The following is a 25,671-nucleotide window of genomic DNA, read 5'->3' as shown; positions in this document are numbered from 1 at the left end:
AACTCAACTATCACCTTGACCAATTCTATGTGGCTGGGATGACAAAACCATTCTTTTGAAGCTGGAGCTCACCCCATTCCATGGGGTTAACTGTGTACTTGTGGAAGTAGTGGGTGGCCTCGCTTTTTCTTATGACTGGATTGGATGATGCACTTGGGGATGCCCTTATCTCCTGGGACAAGTCATCTCCCACTTGACAGCGATTCCTGGCACATCAAGTAAAGAAGGCCTTTTGATGGTTTTATGCCTTACCATATTTGTCCCAGGAGCTACCTTTATTGATATAAAATTGCAAGTAGAGGCTTTAGCCAAGCATACAGCAGCCACCTGTAACCAAACCCGACGTGCAGTCACCCACAAATTTGAAATGTGGCGCTCCAAAACCGAATGGCCTTTGGTATCCTGACTGCAGTACAAGAAGGCACCTTAAGGAGAGCTTAAGGAGGCTCTCATTAAAATAGAGTGTTGTGTATATACTCAAAAAATGTAACTGAAGTCATGAAAGATTTAAACACATTACCACTATAGATGCCCTAGCTCTAGATCCTTTTAGCAGTTGGCTAGATTTAATTCCTTCCAAATGGAAATATACCCTATTAAACATTGCTATATTTCCTGTTCTCTTTCTCTTCTGTTGTTTGACTTTTTGCATCCATCAAGCAGGAGCTCATGCTATTCATACAAACTTGGAGATGTCTTTAGCGTCCCCCTCAGTGGAAATGCCAGAAACAAGATTCTCCCATCCTGTAAAAGGCTTTATTCCAAAATCCCTAGGTGGTCCCCAGTCAGCAGGAAGTAGCTACAGAAGACGGACCTTCACCCTTAATCTCATAGATATGGAATGATGAAATGGACAGTGGGAAACTAAAGCCCCTTCAAGCCCTTCCCACCAACCTACTAGTCTTTGAGCTTTAACAAGAACCCTTAGCCCAAGTGATTGACCTTTCTTAATCTATCCATCATGCATTCTTTCCTAGGAAGAACAGAGCACCTCTGCATGTCACAAAACAGAGACCAGACCCTCTTGGACAACCCTGGGCACTGAGGAACCACACCCCTTGCACAACCTCTGAGCACTGCGATAACATCTGTAGCTGGCACCATCCATTCTGCTTGCAACAAGAAATATTATGGACCACCGCAGTCCTTTTACTGATTAACTGCCCTAAACTCCTTTAAAAATCCCTGGGCCAGGAGACGCCTGGGTGGCTGTTGGTTAAGCATCCAACAGCCCAATCTCAGGGCTCATGATTGGGCTCTCTGCTGTCAGTGCAGAGTCAGCTTGAGATCTTCGGCACCACCCCCCCCCTCCCGCCCCCACGCGAGCGCGATCGCGTGCTCTAAGATGAACATTAAAAAAAAAAAAAAAAAAAATTCCCTGGCCAGGCAGAAACCTCTAAGCTGGCTTTGGATAAGAGTCCACCTTCTCCCCAGGTGCCGGCCTCTTGAACAAAGCTCGTATTCCTTTTCAGTCAAAATCATCTCTTGAGTATTGCCTTTTCAAGCCAGGGGCAGCAGAATTTGGGGTTCAGTAACAGTCTCTTTGTGGCAAGTGTGACAAGAGTGCATAAAATGGTAGTAGCAGAAACAAAATAGAATTGAACCTGTAAACCAGGCTGTTTTTTTTCTTTTCATTCTCCAAGTTTGAAAATAGCTAACATGCGCGGAGAGTTTACCATGTGCCTGGCATTGCTCCTGCATTTCCTTAATCCATCTCACAACTTCCTTAGAGGGTGACTGTTACTATTATTCCATTCTACTAACTGAAGCGCTGAGGTCGGGTAACTTGCCGAAGGTCACACCGCTAGACTTCAAAAAGTCAACATTTGAAAATCGTTATCTTGCCTCCCCTCGGCAAGGACCAATCAGAAAACGTTCTGGTCCGGCGGCTCACCCCCTAGAACTCCCGGGGAGCTCAGCCCGCCCCTTCTTTCCCTTAAGCCAAACACCCAGCGGAACTGTTGCGGAAACAGCGGAAGTGACGGAGTGCCCACACTTCCCATGGCCGCCACTCTAGTTGGACAATTGGCTGAAGCCTGGGATGGAAGAACTGGCGGAAGTGACATTATCAACGCGCGCCAGAAGTTTAGTAGGGTCGGGAAGGGTCGCCGTGGCGGGCGCCTGGGCCGCCTGTGGCTTAACTTCGTTTTCGCGGCCCCGCAGTGGTCTCTGCAGGGACTCCAGGTAACAGCCCCTTTAGCTTTACCTCTTCTCTGAGGATTGGTGCAGAGGCGACCACTGCGGCGAGGCCCTGGGGCGATAGTGAGGGAGACGCTGAGTGGGCACGCAGGCCGCGCGGGGGCCGCTCCTCCCCGCTCGTGCCGACGCCGCTCCGGCCTGTACCGGCCGCCCACCCACCCCGGCCGCCTGTCCCGCCCGGTGCCCTCATCTGCTGTGCTTTAACAACGGCTTTCATCGTGCGAGTTCGGGTGCAGGGCTCCGGGAGTGCCCGGGACACAACAGTCCGGCACATCCAAGACCCGGAGTTCCTGTCCTGCCATCCTTTTCTCCTCGTTGATGTTGGAGGGCAGATTCAACCTGGCCTTTGTCCTCCTTTTTTTGCTATCAGCAGGAATGGCTTTGTTATAAAGTTGTGCTTGAGACTTTAACGTTTTGTCAGAGGCTAGAGATTTCCGGCACGATAGAGCGTAAGCTGTGAATACACAGCGCTTGGTTTACAAGGCCTAGCTGTCTAGGCCCCAGGCCGTGTGCTTTTCTAATTTAAAATTCTAGGTAGGTAGGCTTCTGTGTGAAAAATAATACGCTTGAGTGGTTTATGCAAACACTGGGGGGCAATGCAAAATTAACTGATTCTTTTCCCTTATCTGTGATTGCCTTTTAAAAAGATCAAATTTGATGCTTCAGTTTCCAAACTATGAACACACTCTGCAAACAACTTTCTTTTCAAAGGATAAGTTAGTATTATAGGATAAGTTATAAGTAATAGCTAACGATAGTAGTAACTAAGTAGGATTAAGTTAGAAGTAATAACTGTGGTTTTAATGGCACAGGTGAGTAAAAATGGTCGGTGCCATCACTGGCAATGAGGGATGACCTCTGAACAATTGTAACATCGGCCCAGACCTAGTGCTGCACATTTCTTATGTAGACTCTGAGTTGCACTAAGGGGTCAGGAGCCACCAGTTTTGGAGAAAGCTCTTGTCATGTTTATGAGTGCTTGAAATCCTGCTCTCATTATTTCTTGCTTTAACCATAGCAGTGACTGCCTTAAGGTGAACTTCCAGCCTCTAGTTTTATCTCTTTGAATTCATCCACACTTGCCAAAGTAGACCTACTCATGCTGCACTTCAAAATCTTGTCCCTGCTCTTTTGCCTATGTGATATGTAAAACTGGTAGACACTGTGACCCCACTTATATTTGCTACCTCCTCTCCAGAGCTTGTTGCTTGCATATTGCATGCTTTTGCAGTCTTTGTCTCCTTGTGCTTGGTCTTTTGTCTGCAGTGCTGATTTGTAAATTCCTGCTTACCTTGCTAGACCCAAGTCCAGTGATCGTGCTTTGTGAACACATTCCCCTTCAGGACACTTGGCAGTTGCTATGTCTTATCGTCCACAGCATGTGTGCATTTGTTCTTGATGACCTACTATATGCCAGGCATGGTGCTAAGACATTGGTGAGATTCTGCACTCCAGGAACTTGGCATAGTACACCTCTGTTACAGCACTTAAGTTTTGGAGTAATTATTCGTATACCCTTCACATGGAACTCTTTGATGCTAATGACTATTTCCTCTTCATATTTGCATCACTTCTATTGTTATTATAGGATAACAATTTAAAAAATATAATTTTATTATATCTGACATTTTCTGAACCAGAGTTTTTTGGGTTTTTTTCCCCCCTTTTTCAGTGATGAGTATGTAGGATATATAGTCTTTGGTCCTTTGTCCTGTCAAAGTGATTGATTCTTTCATTCATTCAACAAATATCTGAGTGCTTACTTTGTACCAGTACATGTTTGAAGCTCGTGTGTGTCTTTGGTATATAATTTCTAACTTTCAGACCAGCAAGTTCTATATGTGCCAATATCTTCTTAGATTTTAATGTTTAAACTGAAATCTAATAGCTAACATTTATCTTGGGCTTACTAAGTGATAACTAGATGCTGTTCTTGATATGTTGATGAGCCAGTACTGTTTGACTCTAGTTCTCAAAGCAACTCTAATCAAGGTAAGGAGCCATCTGAACTAAACTCAACAAAAGGTCTTTCAGTAGTCACTTGATTCTTTTTTCTAAAAGAAATAAAAAATGTGTAGCCAGTAAAGAAATGATGTGTTAAGGAAAGCTAGATAGAGGCATAGTTTGTATTTATGTGTTCTAAAGAGGTCAAGTTATTGCATATATAAAAACATGTTTTATTTATTTTTGTGTCTGTACATCTTCTATCACAGTGTTGTATTCAGTTAGATTGGGGCACCTGGATGGCTCAGTCAGTTAAGTGTCCAACTTTGGCTCAGGTCGTGATCTCATGGTTTGTGGGTTTGAGCCCCATGTTTGGCTCTGTGCTGATGGTGCAGAACCTGCTTGGGATTCTCTCCCTCTGCCATCCCTCACCCCCTGCCCCCCAATAAATAAATAAACTTAAAAAAGAATAAAACAAGGCAAGAATGAAGCAGTATTTTTTAAAAAATAAATAACTTAGTAGATCAACAAATATCACGTTAAAGTATGTTGGATCCAATTCACTGTTTATTGAAATTAACACCTAAGACATTGTGGAGGATATAAAACTGACTGGAATGTTTAAAAACCTCAACTTGGCCCAATAGCACTCTGTACACAGTGCTTAATACATTTTTCTACTCAGGGGCGTCTGGGTGGCTCAGTCGGTTGAGTGTCTGATTTCAGCTCAGGTCATGATCTCGTCGTTGGTGAGTTTGAGCCTCACATCGGGCTCTGTGCTGACAGAGCCTGGAGCCTGCTTCAGATTCTGTGTCTTCCTCTCTCTCTGCCCCCCCCCCCCCCCCCCCGCTCTGTCTCTTTCTCTTTCAAAAATAAACATAAAAAATAAATGTTTCTACTCTGATTTGACAGTTTCCTTAGGAATGTGTTTTCTCTGAGTGTTTTTTCCCAAAAGTTTTTTTTGTTTCTTTGTTTGTTTTAGTGTTTATTTATTGGAGAGAGAGACATAGAGTATGAGCGGGGGAGGTACAGAGAGAGAGACACACACACAGAATCTGAAGCAGGCTCCAGGCTCCAAGGTATCAGCACAGAGCCCAACTCGGGGCTCGAACCTACAAGCATTGAGATCATGACTTGAGCCGAAGTTGGCTGCTTAACCGACTGAGCCACTCAGGCATCTCGATTTCCCAAAAGTTTTTAAATATTGATTATGACACCTTATTTTTGAACATTCTAAGTATTAGAAACTAAGTTTTTAATGTTTATTTTTCGAGAGACAGAGAGACAAGAGTGTGGGTGGGGGAGGGGCAGAGAGAGAGGGAGTCATAAATTCCGAAGCAGGCTCCAGGCTCTGAGCTGTCAGCACAGAGCCCCATGTGGGGCTTGAATTCCTGAACTGTGAGATCCTGACCTGAGCTGAAGTCGGACTGAGCCACCCAAGCACCGCTGAACATTCTAAGAGCATTTAAATTAAACATGTAATAAAACACTTTTTGTTCTAGTGGTAGTTTTGCATGCGGTCACAATAAACATGGGAGGGAATAGGATTTCAGCATTATAAGGTTAAAAAAGTATATTCCAAAATAGCTTCATTGCTTTTTTCTAGTTTTTTGTGTAATTATGAAACTGGTTCATAAAAGACTGTACAGCTTGTATTCTTACATTAAACCTCAAACTTTTTTCAAAGTGGCGTTACCGTTTCTTGGTGTGCACGAAGACAACGCAAGCAGTTGAGGAAATTGCTAAGAAGTGTGTACTGGGGATGCTTTAGGAAGAGACTGAATGCCGAGGCGAGTTCCAGTCCAAAGGTGTTTAATTTACCAAGAAGAAAGTGAACATCATGGATCAGAACAACAGCCTGCCACCTTATGCTCAGGGCCTGGCCTCCCCTCAGGTAATACAACTGGAGGGAGGGTGTAGATGGGACAGAGTCTACACTGTTAGAGGCAGTAGAAAAAGAAAGGAAGGGAATTTAACCATCTGTCGTTGAAATTGATTTATCTGATTTTAAGCCTCTTACTTTGTTGAAACATTGTATTAGGCTTTGAGTAGGCTTGATAGTGTTAAATTTGAGGAGTTTATTTGGAAGTTAAAATATGTATTTGTCTGTAAATCTTAATCTTTTGATAAATGTTTATGAAAGTGTTCCATGTGACTATCGGGCCTTTGATTTTGAAAGTAACTTTTGCCAAGTTATTTTCTGTTTTTAGCATTTCTTTTTTATGTTTAAGGTTCCAAATAACATCTACTTTTAAAAAATTAACTCATAAGAACACCCACTTTAGGTGTGTTTTGATAATTGTGTACACCTGTGTGTATACAACTGCTCTGCTGATCGAGAGCTGAAGATAGTTTTGCTTAGCCTAGAAAGTCATACAAATGGAACCATACCAGTATGTGCTTTTTTTGTGTATCTCTCTTCTTTGCCCAATATAACATCTGTATATCAGCAGATTCCTTTTTATTGCCGAGTAGTACTCGATTGTATGGATGTACCACATCTTGTGTATCTACTCTCTACTTGCTGACATTGTGGGTGTTTTCAGGTTGGGGATATTATGAATAAAGTTGCTGTAAACATTTGTGAACAGGCTTTGTGTAGACTGTTTCTGTCTCTCTTGGGTAAATACTTATGAGTGGGATTGCTAGGTCTGTGGTAAGTGTGTGTTTCACTTTATAAGAAACTGCCAGACCATACTCTAGGTCCACCAGCAGCAATGTGAGAGTTCTGCTTGCTCTACATCCTCACTGACACTCTAACTTTTAGCGATTCTAGTGGTTGCTTAGTGCTGTTTCTTTGTGATTTTAATTTGCATTGTCCTGATGACTAACAATCTTGAGCATCCTGTCAATGCTTATTGGCCAACTGCATTATTTTCATTTGTAGAATGTCCTTCACATCTTTCGCCCATTTTTTTAACTGGCTTTTTTGTTTGTCTTTTATTGAATTGTAATTGTTCTTTGTGTATTCTGGATACAGGTCCTTTCTGAGATGTAGGTATTGTAGATATTTTCTCTCAGTCTGTGGTGTGGCTTACTTTTTAATTTCTTAATGATATCTTTCAAAGAGTAGAAGGTCTTAATTTTTCTCTGAAGTCCATTTATCAATTTTATTTCAGCGTCAGTGCTTCTGTGTCCTAAGAAATCTTGGTTAACCCAAAGTCTTAAGGATTTTCTCTTTCTGATAAAGTTTTAGCTTTTACATGTGTGCCTGTGATCCATTTTGAGTTCATTTGTATACATGACATAAAGAAAGGCAGACCTTTCAAAACCTCACTCTTTTTAAAGTCACATAACCTGAATTTTTTCTAGCCAGTATTTTACAGATGTGAGTGATCAACGCAGTATGATCGTACCTATGCTATTAGGGCTGCGGTGTATGTTTGACCCTCCTCCTCTCATACTCTTTCTGCCACTATGTTGGTGAAACAATTTAACATAAACCTTAGACAATTTTGGTTTATGCTTTCTACCAAATAAAGTGGTGGAAGTGGGAGAGGATTGTGGCTCCTTTTTGGATTTTGCACGCATTTGAGCATCTGATGAAAACTATGGATTCCTTGATGCAGAAATACTAGGTGTACTTTGAAGAGGTTCACAGAATCACTGCAAACTCTGCAGGCTCTATGGGCTCTGTAGAGTTGGTGCTGGGTGAGGGCATTAGACTGGCTCCCAGAAAAACTTGGCTGTCATTGTGGCTTCTCTGCTGGTGAGACCTGTGGTCTTGGGGAAGTCCTTTAGCTTCTCCTGGTGTCAGTTTTCTTGTCCTTACTGTGGGAAGAACATCGAGTTTTTCCTTTCCCAGAGGGCTGTGATGAGATAAATTAATTATATCATAAATTATATATTAATAAATATATTATTAAATTAAATTAATAAATGTGACAGTATCTGGAAGTTAAGCATTCAGAAAAATAAATTGATATTATTCTGATAGATGCATTGGATTTTCTTAATATAAACTTTTTGTATATGTGCTGCCGAAGCGAGCACAATATAAACTTTTTGGAGAGCAAATGATCCACGTTTTTGAATAGTATTCTAATAATTGTCGTCATTATTGTTGCTAACACTTCAGTATCTTCTGCGTGCCTGTCATCGTGTTGAATGGGTTCAGTGGCATCTCTGGGCTAACTATATAATTTATTAGGCAAACTTGGACAGATACATTGCGAGTGAAATGGGGAACTACCCAGGTAGTATGCCAGGATAATAGTTTAAAAGCATGGGCAGTCGCTCCAATTATGTCCTTTATACTTTCTAGCAGTATTAGAACATCGTTATCCTGTTGATGTGCCTGAACGGTTAAGCAACTTCCTTGAGTGTTCACATGTAATAAGTGGCAGGGTTGGATTTCACACCCGGGTATAATTCTAAATACCAGGCTCTTACCTACTGTGCTATGGTGAAGAAGAAAGTGATGTGTGTAAGGACAGCAAATGCCTTTCTGTTATGCATCATGACTCCGTTTATATTCGGAAAGCATCTGTCTTTGTACGTCTCACCTCCTCTTCTACCAGACAGGTGCTGGAAACAATACCAGCTGGCCTGACTTACTGTCCTCCTGACCTTCCACAGGGTGCCATGACTCCTGGAATCCCCATCTTCAGTCCGATGATGCCTTACGGCACAGGACTGACTCCACAGCCTATTCAGAGCACCAACAGTCTGTCCATCTTGGAGGAGCAGCAGAGGCAGCAGCAGCAGCAGCAGCAGCAGGCGCAGCAGCAGCAGCAGCAGCAGCAGCAGGCTCAGCAGCAGCAGCAGCAGCAGCAGGCAGTGGCGGCCGTTCAGCAGTCAGCATCCCAGCAGGCGACGCAGGCGGCCTCGGGCCAGACACCACAGCTCTTCCACTCACAGACTCTTACCACTGCGCCCTTGCCGGGCACCACTCCCCTGTATCCCTCCCCCATGACCCCCATGACCCCCATTACCCCTGCCACGCCAGCCTCTGAGAGCTCTGGGATCGTGCCGCAGCTGCAGTGAGTACTTTGTGTCTTTCCCTCAACCCAGAAGGGCCCCTTGCGGCGGGTGCTGCTCTTCTTTGTTTCAGGCGGATTGAGTTGTTGAGGGGGTGGCACTAGTGGTCATCGTATGTCTAAATTTGCTCTTGCTCTGTCTCCCACAGGAGAAAGGATGCGAAGTTGCCTCAGTGAGTCAGTTCCCTTAGTAAAAGGCTCTCATAACATCGCCTCATATTGGGTAGATTGGGTAGCTCGCGTTTATGTCCTTGGGCCAAGCTATCAAATTGTTGTAGACATTTCCCTGCAGCTGATTTGCTGAATCAAGCCTTACATGGTCTCTTTCCCTTTGATGTTTTCTTTGGGAAGGGAAGATTAGTTACTTAGTTCACAATGGTCCTTGTTTGTCTTCATTGGTTATTATAAGGGCTGCATATAACTCTTTGGAGAGCTGTGTCCTTTCCACAAGCTGAGAATGTCTGTTCTTGCCCTCAGTGGATTTTTCTGTATAAATTAAATGGGTCCTATATGTATCAGAATTGGACGCAGGGTGGAGGTAGGAAAAAAGTCCTGAGAAATACACCAATATTCTCTTGTATCTATCAGTGTGAAGTACATAGCTTTTGCTTTTAGGAAGCATGGCCAAAGTGAAGGGTCATTTGCAATAATTAGTTCACCAGCCATCGCTGGTCATTTTTGTCACTAAGTAATATTTCATCGTAGATCCTATTATCCAAATCTTGCCTCAGATTTTTGATCTGTTGTGATTTTAAAAATCAGATGATTTTCATTTTAATACTTTAGAGAGATAATCCCTTGTTAGTTTACATTTGTCAGCAACATTCCCTGGTGTCTTGCTTGCTTGTCTGGCTTTTATGGCCATTTAAATTTTTACCTCTTGTTTAAATCATAAGTTATAACCAGTTGTGATGGGGTGTTTGTTTCATCTTGGCACCTTAACCCTTCTGGTATTCCACAAAGCATCTAGTCAGACACGTTACTGAGTTTCCATATCCATTAAGAACCCTGGTAGGTTGGGAATTCAGTGGCCTCTAAATCCTACAAGCTTATGAAGACTTGGGATAGATAATCAGTGAAAATATATAAGAACACATTTTTAAGGGGCGTTTGGCTGGCTCAGTTGGAAGAGCATGCGACTCTTGATCTTGCGGTTGTGAGTTTGAGCCCCATGTTGGGTGTATAGATTATTTAAATTAGTAAACTTAAAGAAAATCATACATTTTTAAGAAGAATTCTGGGGAGGTGGCAGAGCCAAGAAAATCCTTGGACCGAATGGCTTCGGTGAACTCTACCAGACATTTAAAGAAGAACTAATACCAGTCCTTCTCAAAGTTTTCTACAAAATCGAGGGAACATTTTTTAATTCATTCAGTGAGGCCAGCAGTACGCTGACACCAAAGCCAAAGACACTAAAAAGTCTATAGACCGGTATCCCCATTGATCATTGATACAAAAATCCTCAAAAAAATACTAGGAAACATCATTAAGCAGCATGGTGTAAGATTATTCACCATGACCAAGTGGGATTTATTCTTAGAATGAAAGGGTAGATCAACATACAAAAATCAACCATTGGGGGCGCCTGGGTGGCTCAGTCAGTTAAGCATTCAATTCAATTTTGACTCAGGTCATGATCTCACTGTGAGTTCGAGCCCCTCATTGGGCTCTGTGCTGACAGCATGGACCCTTCTTGGGATCCTCTCTCTTCCTCTCTCTCTGCTCCTTCCCTGCTCATGCTCGCTCTCTCCCCCCCCCCCCAAAGTAAATAACCTTAAAAAATCAACCACTGTAATATACCACAACAATAAAATGAAAAGAAAACTGATACCTCAATTGATGCAGAAAAAGAATGGACAAAATTCAACACCCTTTCATGGTAAGAACACTCAACAAAATAGGAAAAGATGGAAACTGCCTTAACATAGTAAAAGCCATATTTAGAAAACCATAGCAAACCTAATACTTAACATTGAAAAACTTAATGCTTTTCCTCTATGATCAGGAACAAGGGAGGGACAACCTCTTTCTCCATCTCTTTCTTTTTTTCTTTTTTCTTTTTTCTTTTTTATTTACATTTATTTATTTTTGAGAGAGAGAGACACAGAGAGAGACAGAGCACACATTGGGGAGGGGCAGAGAGAGAAGGAGACAGAATCCGAAGCAGGCTCCATGCTCTGAGCTGTCAGCACAGATCCCGACGCGGGGCTCGAACCCACAAACTGTGAGATCATGACCTGAGCTGAAGTCGGATGCTCAACTGGCTGAGCCACCCAGGCACCCCGCTCTTTCTCCATTTCTATTCAACATAGTACCAGAGCAAGACAAAAAAAGGGTATCTAGAGTAGAAAGGAAGAGATAAAATTATGTGTTGGCAGATGTTATGATCTTATATGTAGAAAATCGTAATGAGTCCACAAAAAAACCTGTTAGCTATAATAAGTGAGTTTATTTAGCAAAGTAGCAGGATACAAAGTTAACACTTGAAAATCAGTTGCATTTCTGTATATAGACAGTGAGCAATATGAAAAGGAAATTACAGGTGTCCCTGGGTAGTTCAGTCGTCCTTGGGTAGCTCAGTTGATTAAGTGCCTGACTTCAGCTCAGATTGTGATCTCACGATTCGTGGGTTCGAACCCAGTGTTGGGCTCTGTGCTGACAGCTTAGAGCCTGGAGCCCACTTTGGATTCTGTGTCTCCCTCTCTCTCTATGCCCCTTCCCTGCTCACACTCTATCTCTCTTAAAAATAAACATTAAAAATTTTTTTTGAAAAGCAAATTACAAAAACAATTCTATTAACAAGATCAAAAAGGATAAAATACACTAAAACCTTGAATTGTGGGTGACTTGTTCTCTGCATGTTTCGCAAGATGAGCAAACATTTCTAATAAATTTTAACTTGACAAATGAGCAGTGTCTTGCAATACGAGTAGCACGTGATGCTGAATGTCACATGATCACAACCTAGCCAATGGTTCTTGAAATTTGCTTTGATATACAAGTGCTTTGGATTACAAGCATGTTTCTGGATTGAATTATGCTCTCAAACCAAGGTTTTGTTGTACTTAGGAATTAACCAAGGATGTGAAAGACGTATGATGAGAACTATAAAACATTGCTGAAAGAACTTTAAAAAAGACATGAAAAGTGGAAACACATCTCAGGTTCACGGATTAGAAGATTTAATATTGTCAAAATTTTAATATTGCCCAAAATGATCTATAGGTGCAGTGCAATCCCTATCAAAATCCCAATGATATTTTTTGCAGAAGTAGAAAAAATCATGCTAAAATTTAAATGGAATCCCAAGGAACTTTGAATGGCCAAAAACAATCCTGAAAAGGAAGAGCAAACGAGAGGGCTCTCACTTCCTAATTTCAGAACTTACTACGAAGTTTCAGCAATCAAAACTGTGGTATTGGCATAAACGCAGACATATAGACCAATGCAGTAGGATAGAGAGCCCAGAAATAACCCTTGCATATATGGTCAAATGATACTTGTTAAGGGTCCCAAGACTGTTCAATGGAGAAAAGATAGTGTTTTCAACTAATGGTGCTGGGACAACTGGATATCCACATGCAAAAGAATGAAGTTGGACCCGTAGCTAACACCAAATAAAAAACTAACTTAAAATAGATCAAAGACCTAAGTGTAAGACCTAAAACAATAAAACTCGGTGAAGAAAACATAGGACAAAAGCTTTGTGACATTGGACTTCACAATGTTTTCTCAGATGTGACACAAAGGCATGGGTAACAACAGAAAAAACATAAAGTAGACTACATGACAATTTTAAAACTTGTAAAAATTTTTTTTAAAAAGAAAACTTGTATACCAAAAGACACTGTTCACAGAGTAAAAAGGCAACCAACAGGAAGGGAGAAAATGCATCCCATAAAGGATTATTATCTAGATACTTAGAGAACTACTAAAACTCAACAATGAAAACCAAAGAGCCTGATTCCAAAAATGGGCAAAGGACTTGAATAGACATTTTGCCAAAGAAAATACACAAATAGCCAATAAGCACATGAAAGGTGCTCAATGTCACTAAACATTATGTAAATGCAAGTCAAAACTACAATGAGACCACCACCTCATACCCATTAGGATGGCTATTATCAAAAATAGTATAACAAGTGTTGGGGATATGGAGAAATTTGAACCCTTATGCACTGTTGCTTAAGAAGAAAAAAATACATGTAGCAAATATGTGACTAAATTTGTGGCAGATGTACCACAACTTGATTATTTCTTAAGTAGAGAAATGCTAAAGGCAGGTGTGTATATAAAATTAATTGGAAGGAAATAGGTGAGGTAGAAATGAAAACATTCATTGGGTTGATCTTTTTTTTTTTTTCTAATGCTCATTTGTTTATTGAGTGAGAGAGAATCCCAAACAGGCTCCATGCTGCACTCGATCTCACGTACCGTGAGACCATGACCTGAGCCAAAATCAAGAGTCAGACACTCAACTGACTGAACCATGCAGGCACCCCTTGGGTTGATTATTCCAATTGGCCTTACAATTGTCTATTAAAGAACACAGCTTGGGGCACCTGTGTGGCTCAGTCGGTCTGGCACCCGACTTCAGCTCAGGTCATGATCTCATAGTTTGTGAGTTTGAGCCCCATGTTGGGCTCTGTGCTGACAGCTCAGAGCCTGGAACCTGCTTCCGATTCTGTGTCTCCCTCTCTCTCTGCCCCTCCCCTGCTCATGCTCTGTCTCTGTCTCAAAAGTAAATGAACATTAAAAAAAAGTTAAAAGAGAAAAAAACACAGCTATCCTCTTATCCAACTCAGTTGTGAGCCATCAAGTTTTCAAACTGTTGCATTTTCACAGGACAGGAACCAAAAGCAGCAATGAGCTGGAAACAGCTGGAGATGTATTTGCAATCTGGAATCGGTATTCATACGACAGTGATGTCCCATGCCCGTACATGATGGTTTATGGGCAATTAGTGTCATTCAAAGGGCAAATAAGGGCTTCGTTCAGAAGGCTAAGGCATGGCTCTGCAGATAGATGGACTCAAAGCCCGGCTACCACTTAGGAGCCGTGTTTATCTGGAGCAAGGATCCCATTTTATCTGGAGCAACCATGCCATTTAAGCCTCAGCTTCTGCATCTGAAGATGTGAATATTAATAGTTATTACTTCATAGTGCATTGTAAGTATTAAGTGGGGTAACCCATGTAAAATGCTCATCATGGTGTGTGGTAAACATAATAAATGTCAACAATGTAAATTTTTTTTAATTTTAATTTTTATTTAAAAAACTTTTTAATGTTTATTTATTTTTGAGAGAGAGAGGGAGGGAGAGAGAGGGAGAAAGAGAGACAGAGCATGAGCGGGGGAGGAGCAGAGAGAGAGGGAGACACAGAATCCGAAACAGGCTCCAGGCTCTGAGCTGTCAGCACAGAGCCCGACGCGGGGCTCGAACTCACGAACCGTGAGATCATGACCTGAGCTGAAGCCGGACACTCAACTGACTGAGCCACCCAGGTGCCCCAATGTAAAATTTTTTTAACTAAAATTTAAACTGACCTAATTACATTGTTCTAGTAAAAGAATCAGATTTCTAGATAATTATCTAACACTTCATCCTGTAAAAGTTAAATGATCATGCTTTCTTTTCAAATTTCTTGCAGAAATATTGTATCTACGGTGAATCTTGGCTGTAAGCTTGACCTAAAGACCATTGCACTTCGTGCCCGAAATGCTGAATATAATCCCAAGGTCAGAGCAATTACAATGTATTTCAAACTATAATAATACAGGAATTTGTTGTTAAAGGTCCCTAGACCAAAACGTGTTATGCATAAGTTTGTTGATACCAACAAAATGAGGAATTAAAGAAAATTGTGTATTGTTTTTTATTGAGAGACCCTAGAATCACAGCAGTCTACAAGATAAAGTACTAAATTTATTTACCCATTGTGATGGGGATCCTGTGACATTAAAAAACAAAATATGTGGTATGATTTCATTTATGTTTTGAAAACCATATAGAATGGAATGATACGCTGTCTGGAATTTACTTGAAAATAAAACAATTAGAGAATTGGGGAAGGGCACATGGGTGAAACAAGATAGGCCAGAAGTTAATAATTGTCAGGGTTGGGTAATAAGTACAGGGAGTTTATTATATTTTTCTATGTATAACTTTTAAACTTTATAATAAAAATATTATGGGGTAAAAATACCTATGATACTTTTTACATTAACATAAGCAGCCTGAGTACATGGTAAGGCTTTTGTCTCTGCATTGGTAGATAAGTTGTTTTTTAAAAAAACCAGTAAATATTTGCATTCACAAACGGATGGACATTCTTCAAGGACTAGACAGACCAGGCCTCTGAGTGGAGATGATCGGATTGAAGAAGAGCTCTCGGGTAGGGCCCTGTAGAAGACAGTTCCCCTAAAGTGGGAGAATCTATTAGCGTGCTGTTTACTTTCATACGTGGGGAACCACTGTTAAACTGGTTTCGTTTAACAAAGGAAAAATAAGATTTTATGTAAGAAAAAAAGAGAAGGCAGAAGGACACACTTGAGAATCTGAGTATTCTATTTGACAGGCTATCTGTGTCAGTGTCTGTGCCTCTCAGTTTTTCCAGATTACTGCCATATCCTTTACTGATGTCCCTTGTTCCCCCTTTGGTGAAACTCCCAGTCTAGGTTGCCCATGCGGATTTGACTCCTTTTCTTATGTGGTGTCATTATTTGAATGTCATCTTGAAATAGTGTCCAAGTGGCAGCATGTAAGCTTACCTGGATGTTAGACAGTGGAGAAATATCATAAGAAATAAGTGAAATTCACTTCATACATCCAGTATTTTTTAGTTTGCTTACACCTAACCAGAAGGATTAACTCCCCAAGAATCAGCTTGGTCAATTTTAGGAACGGAAAGTCTTTTTTCTCAACTTATTGATTGTTCTGTTCTGTGCCTCCCTGCGCCCCCCAAGTATTTATCCCATTTGTTAACAATTGTGCCAATACTACTTGGCCGGCCAATAAATAGTCGAGGACACTTTTATTATCTGGCTCTGTTTTAGCCAGCGAAGTTATGATAAAGCATTTGTTAGGTGAGTGGTTTCATTTGTTGTTTGAGCCACAATCCAGAAACTTCTGTTTTAGTTTGGGAACTCCTGGTCAGGGTAGAGATCTCATACACTGGGTGAAATCATGTTCTTGTACCACATTTTGTCAACAGCACAAAATGATTAAACACAAGGGGAAGAAGTGAGAAAGAACAGGCAGTATATATACCAAGTGTGTTGTCCTATCCTTGATTCCAAGCTCTTGGGAGGAAGCTGTATTTTCAGGAGTCATCACTTTCTGGAGGTCTTTTAGTAGATTCGGGGTCAATCTTCAGGCAGAACCCATGCCCAGTTGGATTCTGAGTACATGCAAACCGGGGAAGTTATCCATGTGTCTAATCTTGGTGCTTGAGAATGGTATTTCAGTTAGAGTCTCAAATGTTTTCTTCTACGCAGTTTGAAGCTGACTTTCACTGATAATCGCTTTCATGTTTCTGTCTGCTGCCTGTACATCACCTAGAGATGTGTGCGGTGATGTTTTCTTTAGAAACGTGGCTTACCCGTAATGGGGCATGCGACTGTGTGTACGACTGACATTGGTTTGACCAGGGCAGGTTTCCTATGCTATCCAAAAGTTTGCATTAAGTCACTTTGCTTTCATTAAAGACCTACATTTGTGCCTGTTTTTGCCAACGGAAAGAAATCTGAAGAGAATTTCTGCTTTTACAAAATGGTGATTGTTCCTCACTTTACTCCATTTGGGTTTATGAAAGGTTTCACAGGAACACTCTACTTTTCAGTAGCAGGGGAAACCTGTTTTTGACAAGACCAGGATATATCAAGGTTGGGACAGTTAGTGGGAGCCAGGCCAGTTTTCATGCATCTTTCAGGAACAGTGTCATAGGGTGAGAATTTGCAGGGATTTTGGGGTGTAACACCCTGTCATTAGGGCTAGGATTGTAGGCCAAGAAAAATAAAACTCTTTTTGGAAACTTGGACTGTTTTAGTGCTTGCCTTTTAACAAAGGAAAACTTCAGTCAACAGGAGAACTATGTACATACTATTAAACGGTGTATCTAAACTTTGGGCATTCAATCAAATCTAAGAGGAAGTTCAGAGCCTTGCCCTCTATTATGTGAGAACTGAAGATATGGCATTTCTCAGCAGCCTTTTGAACTTCTCAAGTTGAATATCCCCAATATTTTTGTAAAATTTGAATCAATGTACGTATTTGTCTTTTTTTTTTTTTAGAGTGGCTTTTTGTGTGTGTGTGCATATGCATAAGTATTAAAACTTGAGGATGACTTTGACACCCAACTATTTTGAGATATTTAAATAAAACAAAGAGAAAGACAATGACCAAGTTTCTGCCTCCCTCCTCAACCAGAAAAACTATATATATCATTGTGTCGTCATTGGCAGCTAACCCTAGTAAGAACTGCATGAGTTAGAGAAGCCATTTTCCTTAGAGTAGGCTGTACAATCAGAAATCTGATTGTACAGAAATCAGAAGTCTGATTTCTCTAATAAGTCATTAATTTATTTTTAATGTTTTAATTGGAGATAACCAAAGAAAATAGACAACTCTTATTGTCCTAATAACATAAACCCAAATCTTATTGAATGTTAATATTTACTCATGAACCTCTAGTAAGATAACTGTTTTAGTAGAATGAGCTTTTGTAACAGAATATATCTTATAACAACATTTAAAAGTTACGCTGTATCAATGTAAAAATATTAATGTAAAATATACCTTGATTATTTTAAATATATGAGTCGTTATTGAATGACTTATTCTAGGATGTATCATCAGAACAAAACAGAATGAAGTAGGTTTAGATTTATTTTCATAGTTTACTAAAATACGTTTTCTTAAGGAAAGGGAAGTAAAGTGGTTGGGTTTAGGTTGGAGTAGTATTTAAGAGTTACATAGAAAGCAGACAAAATAATTTTGTAGAAGTGTAGGGGTATGTTTGTCAGCTGAACCAGGTAAGTTGGATAAATATATGTTAGCTGTACATTGAGAAAAAAGTTAAGTGATGGTCTTGGAGTGAGTTTCTAAATCTCTGTCTTTTATATACAAGTGAGAAAGATGTAGCCTAGGTAGAAATGTCCAAAATAAAAGTTGCTGTAATAACTGTCTAAGAAAGAAAATGACTCCTTTAGTTATTGAGACGTTTTGGTCTGCTTGGTTGAGCTAATTAAAATTTGGAGGACATCAAATATGGCTAATTATTTTAGAACCCTTTCTTTTTACAGTAAGAATAAATCTTTATGGTTGCCCAGTACCCATTGAGGAAACCACAAAGATACTTCAATGTAAAAACGGTTCTTTTTTTTTTTTAATTTTATGTTATTTAGAGTGAGAATTTAAGAAAGAAAACGGAAAAGCCAGAACTGTTGAACTTCTTTCATCATTTAAAGCATTTTACCTTTGACTTTGAAATGTAATATCAGCATATTAAGTTAGACAGTACATATCTAATGTTGAATTTTTGAAGGTTAACACACAAACCTGAATTTGTAAGGTTGAATTTGTGATAAACTGTAACAATTTCCTTAATAAGAAGATAAAGTGTATATTTATTATCTGTTGTGCCTCCTATAGTCTCAACCATTTCTATTAGTTATCTTCAGCCAGAGCGATTCAATGTTGTGTCCTACGGACATAAGGAAAACTAGCAGGTAGATAACCAAGAAATGTCTTGCTGTCTGTTCATCGGTACACGTCATATGTCCCTTTTTTAATCGTTTAAAGTGGTAAAATAAACATGTATAGCTCCATTTGTCCTTCCACCAAGTAATAGAATGGCTCTTATATAGCATATAAAAATGAAAGTAAAGGCTAAATAAAAACTGTTTATTGGCCAGGTTTTTATCTTTATCTTAAGAAATTATGTAAATATTAGACATTTTTAAAGTATTTTTCTAAAATCCCAAGGTAGCTAAGATCTGGAAGTAACCATTTATGCACTGTGGTAAGCCAGTATACAGGGTGTATGTAGCATTATAATAATTAATCTTTTATCTATTATTTTATTTTGGATACATAATTCTACAATGTTATAGTCTCTAATGAAATGATATTATTTGATCAATAAAATCAGTAGAGGGAATTTAGGAAATGCAAGGTTAGGCTTTTCTGGGACTTGTACAAACTAGAATGTAGTGCTTGTATTTTTGCATGGTGGTAAAATCTGCAGGAAGACAGAGCAGTTTTAAAACTAAAATTGCAAAAGGAATCTAATTTGTTAAAGAGCTATCCTGATTAGAAATACATGAATATTTCTTATATAATCATCAGATATTAAAATTTTAGAGTTATTTGCAAGTAATTTTTTGCTTTTTATCATGTAAACTAGTAATGGAGGCCATTCATTCAACCCACAGCTGAAATATGTTCCCCTCGAGTTACGATGTTAGCAGTAAAAACATTGTTAAAAAGTCGAAATTAAAAACAAAAAGTTTGATTTTTTTCTTAATTTGCAATTTTATGTGTTGATACTTTAATACTGTTTCTAAAAGCTAGTTGGAAACAGAAGGTCACTCCACTACATATTGATATGTTTGTAATTTGATTTACTCCCTCTGGAGGTAGAAAAGGTTTATCAATCGATTTGCCAAAAAAAATCAGTAAGTTAACAGTTCTAGGAGCTAGCAAATATAAGGTAGAAACAGAGGCACTGATATTTATTAAGGACGTAATTAAAGTAAAATTTTTTGCAAAGATTAGTTGTTGTTGCAATGGTGTGGAAGAATACACAGATCTTGGTTCAACGTACTCAGTAGTCACTGTATTCTGCTCCCTGTGCAAAGAAAAGCATGCGTGCTGCCCGGTGATGTAAGAGACCCATGTATAGGAACATGTGCCTGGGATTTTGAGAACTCTCCATTTTACCAGTCGTGACGTTCATTGTCTTACTCTCCTAAAGGAAGTCAGTCTGGCGTGACCTCATTAACAATTGTCTCTGACCATTTTAGCGGTTTGCTGCTGTTATCATGAGAATAAGAGAGCCCCGAACCACTGCACTAATATTCAGTTCTGGGAAAATGGTGTGCACAGGAGCCAAGAGGTAGGTTTAAGGAGTTTATTCTCCTGGTTGTACGTTACCATGGTTACTCAGTTGCATTTTATAGGTCTTTGATAAAATGGAACATCCAAGCTGTTACTAAGAATCCCTTTATGTAACAAATTTTATGTATAACACAAATTCATCCCCAAGTGAAAACAAATTGGTCATGAATCACAAAATTTCCGAGCAGATCGTGTGAGAGTGTATAGATCTGCTTGGTACTGGCAGTGGGACAGACCACGTGTGTTGGTCATAGATGCCCGCTGCTCCTTGTTGTAAATAGGCTTCATCATGAGAGTTAGGGTTTATTCAGGTCTTAAGATGTCTACCCCTTTCATAAATGCTGTTGCCTATATTCTGCGTCTGTTTGAAGTGATCCTGTCTGTGAAGGTTAGTGCTTTGGGGCCTTGGCTGTAAACCTTGTCTTACAGAGTCCACGTAACCGGTAGAAGGCGAAGGTTGGAGGAAGATTAGTGGCATCAGCTTCATAGAGCTTGAATAAGTGAAGTAAATTAAGCTCTTAAAATAAAAATTAATATGACTTGGAGTTGTCTACACACCAAGAGGGCTGCAGATGTTTTTGCTTATTCTGAACTTTGAAGTTGTCTTTTTTTTTTTTTTTTTAATGTTTGTTTAGTTTTGAGAGAGAGAAACAGTGCAAGTGGGGGAGGGGCAGAGAGCTAGGGAGACACAGAATCGGAAGCAGGTTCCAGGCTCCAAGCTGTCAGCACAGAGCCGGAAGTGGGGCTCGGACTTGTGAAATAGCGAGATCATGACCTGAGCTGAAGTCGGACGCTTAACCCACTGAGCCACCCACGCGCCCCTGAAGTTGTCTTTAATGAGGGGAAGGCCATTGGTGTGGACACAGTGGTTCCTGATCTCCTGTGTTGCCTTTTTCAGAAGGCAAGGTGTGGGTCTCTCCCTGGCTTCCACATAAGTCTTCATTTCGGAGTCTTGCTTGTTTTTTCCTGGATGCGTCATCAAAAGCTTCTGGCTTATCAATAAATGCTGGGTGTTTTTTTTCTTTCCCAGACATGCTATTCATTCACTGTTTAGCTGTCTTTATCCATTTGCTACACACTGAATAGTGGGTATCTAGTTGCATGATTATTTTATCAAGATAGGAATCCACAAATAAATTTATTTTCCTCAAGAAAAAAAAAGCATTGCAAGTAGGTATGTTTAATTTCTGTTATCCCTAACCCTTGCACTTGAGAGTCTTTTGCTTATGATAGTATTATTGCTTTTATTTTGCTTTTCTTACATAGGCCGTACATTACTAAGCCATAGTTTTATCCAACAGATGAGTTATAGGAATGGATAAAGAGAGATTTAATATAAAAGAAGATACAATTAGAGTATGCATTATCTAAGTATAAATCTCATTAATATTTTCCTATTAAAATGAAATTGTTAATTTTCACCTTAGGAATTTGTAGGCTAATATACAGTAATCGTAATGATCATGGTGATGATGAGATGTTCCACATCTGTAAAATCTGGGCATATCAGTAGTCTGATGAATTGAATTTTGAATTCAGTAATTTTGAATTTCGAATAAAATTTTATTTTAGCTGGCTTTGACTATGACTATCTCACTTTTTCTTCTCCCTAGTGAAGAGCAGTCCCGACTAGCAGCAAGAAAATATGCCAGAGTTGTACAGAAATTAGGTTTTCCAGCAAAGTTCTTGGACTTCAAGATTCAGAATATGGTGGGGAGCTGTGATGTGAAATTCCCTATAAGGTTAGAAGGCCTCGTGCTGACCCACCAACAATTTAGTAGGTGAGTCTGAAATGTATTGCGATTGCCTTTGGCAACAATTCACTTATAATCTGTGTAAACATTATTCATGATAAAACATACGCAGAACAGTCGGTATGTAAGAACAAGGGATGTACTGATAGATGTATTGAATGTTGAAGTTTCTTCTTTCTGTCTTGGAAAATACATTTTTCTCACCATTCTCCTACGTCCCATTTCACTTATTGACATCCACAACTCCCCTTGACTGGGATGAAATTGGCTCCCTGTTATTTTATTGCTCAATAAATGCATTTTAAATGCATGAATTAAATCCACAACCTGTTATGTCAACTCTTGTCCCCAGTTGTTTGAATTTCTCTAGTGAACATTATACGAGCTGTACCAGTAAAGTATAAACTTGAGTGAAATGATTATTATTTCCTCTTACTTTCCCTGCCACCTACAAGGCCACTGCCCACTTCTCCAGCCTCTCTGCTCCCAGCACCGCTTAGACTTGCCCTGCCCTTCTTGGACCAGGGCTCTTGGTCCAAGTTTTATATTTGGCACCTTCTTGTTATACTTTTCACCTAGGAAACTCCCACTGGCACTTCAGATATCCACCCAAGATCCCACTTCCTCAGAGAAGCCTGTCCTGCATTTCCCAGTAGGTTAACCACACACACCGTTACTGTTTTCAGTCTGTCTGAACTGGGAGCATGAGGCTGCTACGACATCAGAAAATCCAGACTCATTAGAAATAGAGTTCGTTGGTCTTCAAGTGCCCATGACAGGTCACCCTCACTGGCCTTAAGTTCTCTTTCCTGTGGGTTGGCCTCGCAGTGAATTTGCCGTTTAGTCAGTATTTTCCCTGCGCAGGTCCTCATTCTACCTGAAGCATGGACAGCTTTTAATTTCTAAACTGTTTTTGTAATTTTCCTCCTAGTTACGAGCCAGAGTTATTTCCTGGTTTAATCTACAGAATGATCAAACCCAGAATTGTTCTTCTTATTTTTGTTTCTGGAAAAGTTGTTTTAACAGGTAAGTTGTAACAGGAAGTAGTATCCAGAGGTTTGCAAGAGTTTCAAGAACAGCATTTTCTCAGTGCTGAGAAGTAATTTCAGTTGGCTGGCAAGTGGTGAAGACACCTTTGCCCCTTTCTTCTCCTCACCCTAACACTCTGATGGGAAACATACGCACCAAGGGGGTGAGAGCAGGGAAGATGGCCATTACATTGCTTAAGAGATGGCATTTTAAGCTGGAAATCCTCCTGTAAAGCTTTGAGATTCATCTGTGTCGTTAGGAGACAACAGAGGGAAGTTTAGAAGAGCTTGCTTAAAGGCAGCAGGTGGGAGAATAAGATTTGGTCATTCCTTCTGCACTGCTTGGGTCACGAGCTGCTCAGGTCACAAGCTGGTGCAGGGACTAACACTGGTCACATGTGGTGGACTGCAGGGCAGGAGGCTGGAGTCATCTAGGGCACTGTTTTGTGACTTAAAAAGCCATTTTAAGAAAATAGTACTTTAAAAAGAAAAACAGGGTTGTATCAAGGGATGCCCTCATTAGTGTTCTAATGTCTGCATCTGTCAGTCTAACTGGGAATGGAGAGAATTGTGCTTGTGGTGTTAAAGTAATTTTACCTTTTAAACATGTTAAGAACAGCTATTTCAGACTCCTCTCTTCTCTGACTTGTCTTCATAGGTGCTAAAGTCAGAGCAGAAATTTATGAAGCATTTGAAAATATCTACCCTATTCTAAAGGGTTTCAGGAAGACGACATAATGGCTGTTAATGTACTCCTGCCTCTGCACCCACTTGTTCTTTTTTTTAAAAACAAATCAGTTTTGGTACATTCAAATGGTGGTGTTGTGGAGGGTCCCAGTTTGGTGAGAAGATGGGCGTTCTGTGGGTTGCAGCACCAGGTGAAGCTCTCCGGCGTGCACTCCCCGTGGCGATGCTGGGAAGTGGTCTTCTGCGCAGAGAACACTGCAGCATTATGTAAGTTGCTCGTACTGTGCTGCTGTTTGAGTTGTGCTGCCTGTTTATTTATATTTAGATTTTAAACACATACTGCTGTTGACAAGTTGGTTTGAGGTACAGAACTTCAAATGTTAAAGCCACCTCTGCAGTTGATTGGACTTTTTCTTTTAATTTCTTCCCCATAAACCAGTTTTTATATTTCTACTGGAAAAGTAAAAATCTTTTTTAAAAGCGTTGTTTTTCTAATTCGTGACTCCTAGGGGTTATTTTTGTGCCAGACACATTCCGCCTTTTCAGTATTGCAGGACAGAATAGATGTATTAAGGAAAACAAATGGCTGTACATATTTTTCTTCCTTCGGAGTACTCTGTACAATAAATGCTGTTTATAAAAGTGTTAGATTGATGTTATAAATGATACCTTGTAAGATTCATGTGACCATACTGGTAAAGTTTGTATTTTAGATATAATTGCCTGAAACCATTTCAGTGTGTGCTTGCTTGCTTGTTTGTTTCAGTCAACATTTCATTGTATGTTGCAGTTTTAATGGAAGAACTACCTGAAAATTTAAGGTTGGTTACGAAACATGTATTTATGATGTTCCATAAATTGAGCACTTCCTGTTTCCCAGATACATTGCCTGTAATTCTCACAAAACCTGTAACTAGGTTTTGTTCCTCTTTTTTTTTTTTTTCCAACGTTTTTTATTTATTTTTGGGACAGAGAGAGACAGAGCATGAACGGGGGAGGGGCAGAGAGAGAGGGAGACACAGAATCGGAAACAGGCTCCAGGCTCCGAGCCATCAGCCCAGAGCCCGACGCGGGGCTCGAACTCACGGACCGCGAGATCGTGACCTGGCTGAAGTCGGATGCTTAACCGACTGTGCCACCCAGGCGCCCTTGTTCCTCTTTCTTAGGTGAGGAAACTCTGGCCTCAGCTGAGGGATGAGGCATTTGTCCCAGGTTACATAGCCAGTGAGTGGCAAAATCAGGCTCCAGGGCAAAGTCCTTCAGTATTAAAGCTGGGGTATGTGTACAGCCTAGTGAGGTGTTTTTTCTCATGAACATTAGCTGGAAATTTGTAAGTTCTTGGGTGTTCTTGCTGGAATTAATTGTAAAAGTATATTTTCAAACAGTTCAGAGGCATATAATCAGAAAGGAAAAAAAGTTCTTCTGCTTACTGCCCCGGGGTATCTCCCAAGCCCCATTCTGTACAGGTCCTTTCCTTTTGGGGTGCTTTTGATCCCATATTTAGAAAATACTAAAGCATATGTTCAGTTTTATATAGCTTTGCCTTTTATTCCCCATCAGTAGGTCATAAACACGTTTCCATGATAGGGAATCCAGTGGCATCACAAATGTTATGACATCTCTTAGGTACCATTATGTATTTACCTGTTTCCTTAATTATGGCCATTGATATCAGTAATGTTAAGGATCATTTGGAAAGACATCTATCCAAGAAAGAAATTTCTCCACGTGTAGATCTTCTCTTAGATTCTTCAGTAAAGTTTTATAATTTTTTCATATAGGGCTTCTACATTTCATAAAAATTAATTCCTAAGTATTCTCTGGTTCCTATTAATGAAAATTTTCATTACATTTTAGTTCTTGTTGACATATCTTCTTCCTAATCACTCTTCTGAATTCTGAAACTTCTACCTGTGAAACACCGCACACACAGATAGCCTAACAAATATGTCCAGCACAGTG

The 25,671-nt window shown here is 40.0% G+C and overlaps 1 protein-coding gene across 2 annotated transcripts; it reads left to right on the top strand.

Moving 5' to 3' along the window:
• The first annotated feature begins 2,024 nt into the window (after positions 1–2,024).
• On the top strand, positions 2,025–24,441 carry TBP (TATA-box binding protein). Of its 2 annotated transcripts, none has more exons than XM_027056406.2 (8): positions 2,025–2,184; positions 5,831–6,037; positions 8,722–9,125; positions 14,773–14,860; positions 20,147–20,238; positions 21,854–22,021; positions 22,926–23,020; positions 23,681–24,441. In XM_027056406.2, the coding sequence occupies exons 2-8, from the start codon at positions 5,984–5,986 to the stop codon at positions 23,758–23,760; spliced, it is 981 nt and encodes a 326-aa protein (XP_026912207.1). In that variant the 5' UTR covers positions 2,025–2,184; positions 5,831–5,983; the 3' UTR covers positions 23,761–24,441. The 2 variants fall into 2 exon arrangements, with proteins under 2 accessions (XP_026912207.1, XP_014931831.2); XM_015076345.3 differs by lacking the exon at positions 2,025–2,184 and adding an exon at positions 2,214–2,733.
• Positions 24,442–25,671: the final 1,230 nt, after the last annotated feature.

This window comes from Acinonyx jubatus, chromosome B2 (assembly GCF_027475565.1).
Source record: "Acinonyx jubatus isolate Ajub_Pintada_27869175 chromosome B2, VMU_Ajub_asm_v1.0, whole genome shotgun sequence".
In the NCBI taxonomy this organism is placed as follows: Eukaryota; Metazoa; Chordata; class Mammalia; order Carnivora; family Felidae; genus Acinonyx; species Acinonyx jubatus.
Note: the sequence above shows the minus strand (reverse complement) of the source record. Positions and strands in the feature narration are given on the sequence as shown.

Excerpts from the sequence above, each read along its gene's own strand:
- TBP (XM_027056406.2), top strand. The coding sequence starts at position 5,984 with ATGGATCAGAACAACAGCCTGCCACCTTATGCTCAGGGCCTGGCCTCC. Across the intron at positions 20,239-21,853 it reads GTGTGCACAGGAGCCAAGAG|TGAAGAGCAGTCCCGACTAG; the intron begins GTAGGTTTAAGG and ends TCTTCTCCCTAG. Across the intron at positions 22,022-22,925 it reads ACCCACCAACAATTTAGTAG|TTACGAGCCAGAGTTATTTC; the intron begins GTGAGTCTGAAA and ends TTTTCCTCCTAG.